This window comes from Carassius carassius, chromosome 19 (assembly GCF_963082965.1).
Source record: "Carassius carassius chromosome 19, fCarCar2.1, whole genome shotgun sequence".
Lineage (NCBI taxonomy): Eukaryota > Metazoa > Chordata > Actinopteri > Cypriniformes > Cyprinidae > Carassius > Carassius carassius.
The window spans coordinates 2,935,253-2,942,070 of record NC_081773.1 but is presented as its reverse complement, the minus strand read 5'-3'; the positions used below and the strand labels follow the sequence as shown (position 1 = coordinate 2,942,070).

Genomic DNA, 6,818 nt, shown 5'->3' with positions numbered 1-6,818 from the left:
TGTTCAGTTCTGCGGCTGGAGGTGTCAGAAGAGCTGTGAGCAGCAGATTGACACGAGCTCTGACGGACAGAAATCGTTACTGTATGTATTTTGATTGTGCAAAGCTGTTGACATTACATAATGTACATAATGACATTAAAATGAATATTTTTCATGTTTAAACTGCTAATTTAAAATCAAATAACACTCTAAATTTTTCGTTTCAAATTTATTTGACAGTAACAGAAATTACAGAAATCGAATCTTAATGTATTTTCTTCTGGATATATCAGGTAAAACCTGCAGGTATTTTTTTTTCTTCTTTTTTTTTTTTACTCGGGTTTATCATTGCTTGTAGTCACCATGTTTTATATGAGGGACAATATCATTATTGCGTGCATACGTGCTTCTGAAAATTCTAAATTAAAAAAAAAAATAAGTAAACGAATTAATTGAAATTAAACAATAAATAAATAAATAAATAAATAAATAAATAAATAAATAAATAGATAAACAAATAAATACCTTCTCTCGGGGTAAGGCATATTCCTTTATTTTCTGACATATCTCTTTCAGAAATGTATAATTTAACTCAAGGTTCGAATGAAGGGCGTATGGAGAGGTTTAGGGGGTCTTGAACAGGAATGCCTTTATATTCAAAGGGAAGCTACAGTATGCCCGACAACCTTGAAGTCTCATCCAAGGAAACATCTGAGACGGAGGCGCGCGCTGATTTAGGCCCGCTGGTGCCGAGCCAATGACGATTTACAGGGGACCCGGCCTCTCGCAGCGTCGTAAAGACCCGCTGTCTTTGAAAGATATCGTGTGCGTAAAATTTAGAGCGGTAGCAGTGACACGTAATTCCACCGGGATTCGTCTGATAGCTGTGTCGCAGATTTCCCAAGCAGATAGAATGATTGCATCAGAGCTGGCCGTCGCAATACTCCATATACCGTTCAGCATTTGGTGGAAATGTTGATCCGCAGGAGAGGATACACTTCGTCCAGTGTGTTATGTGAAGGGACGACAAAGTGAGAACTCATTGATGGTGTCAGATCGTTACGTATTAATGCCAGTGGAATCAGATATGATTGAGAGCTGCTGTTATTGAATGGTGTATTTGGTGAACAGGCCCACAGCCAAATTCTGCGGTCAGGGTGCTACAGCATGCCTCAAAACACGTTTGCTTTTAGTTATAGATCACATGACGGACAGGGAGGGAGAGGAAGGAGAGGAAAGGAAAATTAGATTAAGTGTATGTTTTGCTCTTTTCCATCTAAGTTTTGGAGTCAGTAAAACGCTGTACTTGTTCGGTGTATACTGGGTTTACATTACATTTACATGTATTCATTTACCACTACTATTCATAATAATAATAGTACTACTACTAGGCCACTACTACTAGCCTACTACTAATACTACTACTACTACTAATAATAATAATTAGAAAGTGTTGTTTTGTTGAAACATTGAATTACCAACGTTATAGTCTATATAATTATAACATTATAAATATATAATATATATATATATATATTTTTTTCAGATGTAACTTTATAAATATTTAAAACTAGATTTAGTTTATAGTTGTTTTGTAACAGATGTACTGTAGAATATATATTCTACGATATAACAAACAAAATCCTTCGTATCTATAATAGTATAATAGCTGTTTTTCAGCGTGCCTTAATGCTTAAAACACACAAAACAAACGGCTTTGTAACATGTTGCTCTATGCTGTTTTGAGTTAAGCCTTCTTTTTTAAATGTATTTTCTAAATGGCTGCTCTCCTGATGATTCTATTTGTATTGCACTTGTAGTTGAAAGAAAAGAAACATTATGTCAAAGCGAAAGTAAAGTGTAATAAACTGTTGTAAGCTTACCTCTGTTAGTACCTAAACTCCTTTAGCCCAATTGTTATGTGTCCTCATAAATATAATAAGCAAATACAAATTTGATAGAGAGCTCAAACCCCAAAATCGTCATAATAAAGTATATTTTATCCACACCATTCATCTATATACATTAATCTGTTTAGCCACACATTGCTCCATACTGAGATTCATGCTCACTGGCCTAACTCTTTGTTTTAACCCTTTCTCGACCATGTATAGTTTTATTCAAAACAGACAATGAAAAGTACGGATGCAAACTGGGAAAACTGAACGCATATGTTTGTCCCGACTTTCTGGAAGCAAATTCGTATTTAACTTATTTTCCAGTAGTTACCCTGTTTTGATATCTGATTAAGCTCCTGTAAGTAAGTGTGCACAACCACGGGCAGCCCATTATTTTCACAGATCAACTGTGCCCTCTAGTGGCAATAATGTGCACCCCCTATTTAATCTTGCATTCTTTGAAAATTGCAGGATACAATGCAATCTTTTTTTTCAGTTACGTTTCCAGTCATTTAAATATATTTTGAAGTCTATTTGTTCAGAATCTAAAATGGGTGTTGCTATGAATGCATGACTGACATTAGCTACCAAGCTTGTCTTGAGTATTTAATTGACCTTTTTCTTGAAAAAAAAAATCCTGTTGCATTTTGTTGTAATAGGTACACCCCAAAAGATTGTCAAAGATTTAATGTTTGTAGAGTGGAGCATTTCGTGAATAAACGTGACTTTCAGTGTACTGGGGGGTCGATGTTGCTTTAGTCTCACCATCAATAATACATCGACAAGACGCCCGTAGAAAAGTGTCTACGTATTTGTGTGCAAGTAACAGACACAAAGAACCAGTGTAGTTAGTTTCAAAGAGAAGAGCAATTACAGTCCATACCATAAACTCATTTAGACCAGACGTCTAGATCTTTCTATAGCTTTATTGGACCCAGTTTCTTCCTGCTCTAAAGCAATTCTTGGTACAGGTTTGACGATAAACTGAGGTTCTTTGCAACACCTTTTCATTTTTAGCAATATTGCCTAACAATGAATCTGCATTTTGTGTTCAGCATGAAACAAAAATAGTCTTGTTGCAGGGTATAGCAACATAAAATCGTATTGCTGTTATTTAAAAGGTATTTACATACAGTAGTGTGCAGTCGAAATTGCCATTTATTTATAAAACATGGTCTAAAAAAGGGAACATTTTCACATTAGGTGCACCAGTAGAGTATTTAACAAAGCCTGCCACAAATTCACTATACAGCACTGAAAACAAGCTTCACTGTGAAAAACAAAACGAAATAAAAAAAGAAGAAATAACAATTAAAAAGTTCGAATTTCTTATATAATCTAGACCATATTGATGCATCTACCACAACCGAAAGAGCTCAAACTAGAAATACACTAGTTTAGAAAAGAGATATTAAAAATATGAGATTGTACTAATGTCCAATTTAAAAAAATAGAAATTAAAGGCACAACAAATTATTAAATGTGGCTGCATGAAGATGAAGAGCGGGTTTAGCATGCATTAAAAGACTGAATGAACAGCACATTAAGAACTGAACATTAAGACAGTTATTTTTATTTTTAGTTTATTTTAAATTAAAATGTTTAATTTTTTTATATTTTTTTAGTTATTTTTATTTTTTATTTATTTGTATTTATTTTTAATTTTTTTTTTTTTGTGGTAGGAATTTTATGAGTTAGGATAAGTAACTTCAGAATTTAACGAAACTGAGTTCTCCGATCCTGAATGCAGTACTCCACCATGGTGCTGGGAAACAGATGTTAGGCGTTTTATGCCAAATATAACTAGTTTATTGTGGAATATCCATTTATTTCGAGTAATTTAAATGATAACTATATATATATATATATATATATATATATATATATATATATATATATATATATATATATATATATATATATATATATATATATATATATATATATATATATATATATATATACAAACAGAATATGACATTTGAACAAGTAAATTAAAATTTTACATTTAAAAAAAAAATCTATCCTAAACCAAGCATATTACAGGAACGCGCATTAGCTTTTGAGCTGAGCCTGAAGCACACAGTTCACTAAGGATCTTTGCTGCTTCTCTCTCGGTTCATCTTCTTCATTTTCATTCTTCTGTTCTGAAACCAGATTTTAACCTGCCGCTCTGTTAAATTCAGGATTCGTGCAACTTCATAACGACGATCCCTCGTTAAATACATGTTATACAGGAACTCCTTCTCTAATTCCAGAGTCTGATATTTTGTGTAAGGGCAACGTTTCTTTCTTGTTGACCTCGCATGGATCCAGTTTGCTGCCGGGTTGCCTGAAAGAAGAGAGCACGTAAATAAACTTTACGTCCACAACTGATTAGACAACACATGCCAATATCAAAGATAACTTTGTGTTATGTATCCATTAAAATATTCTAAAGTGAGTGTGAATGCAACTATTTTTTCTTGTTTATATATATATATATATATATATATATATATATATATATATATATATATATATATATATATATATATATATATATATATATAGCCTATATATATATTCTCACAGACAAATTTTTCGGCCCCGTGTTAAGAGCTCAGACACTTTTATAGGTTTGTAAAACCTCTAGTTTAGGACAGTTGGAAGGTTGTAAATCAAGGGGCAATTCATTTTACTTACTTGGGTCAAGTTGTTGTTTTTCGTCTTTAGGTTCACCGTGACTCGAAATATCATTTGTAACCGTTTCTTCGGTCGCTTGGTCTGCGCTCTCGGACACAGCGCTGCAGCTGAACTCGGGAGCCACCGGTGTCTCCGCTTCAAACGCCGCGCTTTCAGTCCTTTTCGAGGGTAAACTTTCAGTCTTTGTGCCGCTGTGCCGACTGCTGGAGTGGAGCCCCGATAGAGAGATATGACTTGAGACTGGCTCTATCCAGGAGCGCACGTATCTGTTGTCCGAAAGATGGGTCTGGTGGACGTACGGATGGTAAAGTCCGGACACAGCAGCAGTAGATGGTTGGTGAACCGAGGTCCAGGACGCAGGGAACACGGCTGACTTTGGAGCGAAGCTGCACGAGGAGAAGTCCGCATTTTCCGCCACACCTGACGGCCTCACTGTGTGTGAGCCCTGGGCATAACGCGCTCCGTACACATCCTCCGTGTCGTGCCCCATAATAGAGTCCACATAATAGCTACTGAGAGCTGAACTACCCGACATTTTTGGATCCCTTCGAACGCATATAAAACGTTACTCTGTTTCCGAAACCTTGCCTCTGAACAATCATAGTATTTTTGCTGCCTTCATCTCCAGTGATTGGTTACATGAATCACGTGATCATATTTACTAATACAGAGAGTAAATCAGTCCGCTGATAACGGTATGCTTGATTTGTACTCTTAAAAAATAAGATAAAAAAAATATTTTCATCTTAATTTAGCTGTATTGATATTCTGCATTCAACCTGTTATTTTATTTTTATTTTTTTAACAAGGTCATATTAATGCATCCATTTATATCAGTGCCAGCCCTCGCCACTGATAGCTAAGCAGACGATTCCAGCAGCGTAAAATCTTGCAAAATATCGTCATAAGATATGTCATACTCTAGCCTTGTAAAGTTTTTTATAGAGTTCCGAGTTGCAAGTCCTCGTAAAATAAATGTAATAACATGCTGTAAAACAACGAACCACAGCAGCCTCACAGATTCTCATATTTTATAAACGCTCCTCGCTGCTTTAGTGTTAAGATCTGCAATTCAGTTGTTGTAAGTTTTATACTGACTGTAAGGTGTTGTAAGATTGACACAGGAAGTAATATTTGTGTATATTTTCGGTACATATTGAAAACCGAGTCATATTATTTTATGTGCATCAATAAAAATGTTATGAGGTGCATTTGATTATGTATTAATGTTCCCTTAATAAAAAAGACTCTTGGCATTTCAAAGTGTCTTGACCCACGTGTCTATCATTAAATAATAATAATAATAATAAATATGGGAATATTCTCGTCTTTTTTTAGATAATACACTCGAACAATGAATAAGGTGGCGACGACTGTGTGGAATAACTGATGGCCATAAAGCGGATGTTGCTACGTCACATTACAATAAAATAACAAAAAGGTTCAAGAAAGAGTAGATCATTTGTGTTAAAGAGATGCTAAACATAGCCTAATTCATTCCATATGTCTTCCTTATTTTGGAAAATAATCTGAGTGGTAAAATGTTGTTTGCAATGTGGTAAAATGTTATTTGTCGAAAAGTTGTCACTTAAGAGCTCAGCTGTTACAGTTTTGGTCAAAATGATAATCTGCGTTCCCATGTGTTTGTTTATATGCACATTAGAAAGTGAGTGGTCAATGCTATAGAAAGGAAAATGTAGAACATTAATATATATTTATAATCTTAAAATAAGATACGAAAATAAGTATTTGGTCTCTTTTGAACAGAAATCTGACCAAATGAAGTTGAAGTTTGATCCATGCATAGTTAGTTACATTTTCGTAAATGTTTTGGTTTCTTTTCTGGGCATACAGGAACTAAGAACTTTTAGTTCTAAGTCACTTTTTTATTTCAATTTGTATTGTATGTTAATTTAAAGAATGAACAGGCACGTTAGTTTTCCAAGGCTTTTTCGTCGATCAAAACATTTAAATTGTTTTGGACCTTTTCATAACAATGGACTTAAATAAAAAAATAAAAATAAAGTACAAAAATTAAATGACATAAATTCAGACCCAAACACGGACTGTATTTTAACATAAGATCATATTTTTAAATGATTTTGTTTTGCCCACATATTTAACATGTTTTTTTGGATTGATAATAACGGACTATGTTTTCTTGTGCGCGTGTTTGTGTTTGAGGGTAGTATTGGGGAATGTAATATGGTCCTGATTAAACTGTGGTTTAGAAACGTTTTTATACAAATTGTACAA

General features: G+C 34.2%; 2 protein-coding genes across 2 annotated transcripts in view; one reads left to right on the top strand and one right to left on the bottom strand.

Annotated features, from left to right (window-relative positions):
- atp5mc3a (ATP synthase membrane subunit c locus 3a) overlaps positions 1 to 6,818 on the top strand; it is a 330,629-nt gene that overhangs the window by 68,190 nt on the left and 255,621 nt on the right. The window lies entirely within an intron of this gene.
- Positions 3,833 to 5,805, bottom strand: hoxd9a (homeobox D9a). The gene is made up of 2 exons (XM_059499312.1): positions 4,563 to 5,805; positions 3,833 to 4,209 (listed from the first exon to the last, which is right to left on the bottom strand). Exons 1-2 carry the CDS (start codon positions 5,095 to 5,097, stop codon positions 3,968 to 3,970), a joined length of 777 nt encoding a protein of 258 aa, XP_059355295.1. The 5' UTR covers positions 5,098 to 5,805; the 3' UTR covers positions 3,833 to 3,967.

What these genes read in the sequence shown, in the direction of transcription:
- hoxd9a (XM_059499312.1), bottom strand. Translation starts at nt 5,097, where the DNA reads ATGTCGGGTAGTTCAGCTCTCAGTAGCTATTATGTGGACTCTATTATG. An exon ending in AAAACAACAACTTGACCCAA is followed by an intron (nt 4,210 to 4,562) that starts GTAAGTAAAATG and finishes CTCTTCTTTCAG; the next exon opens with GCAACCCGGCAGCAAACTGG.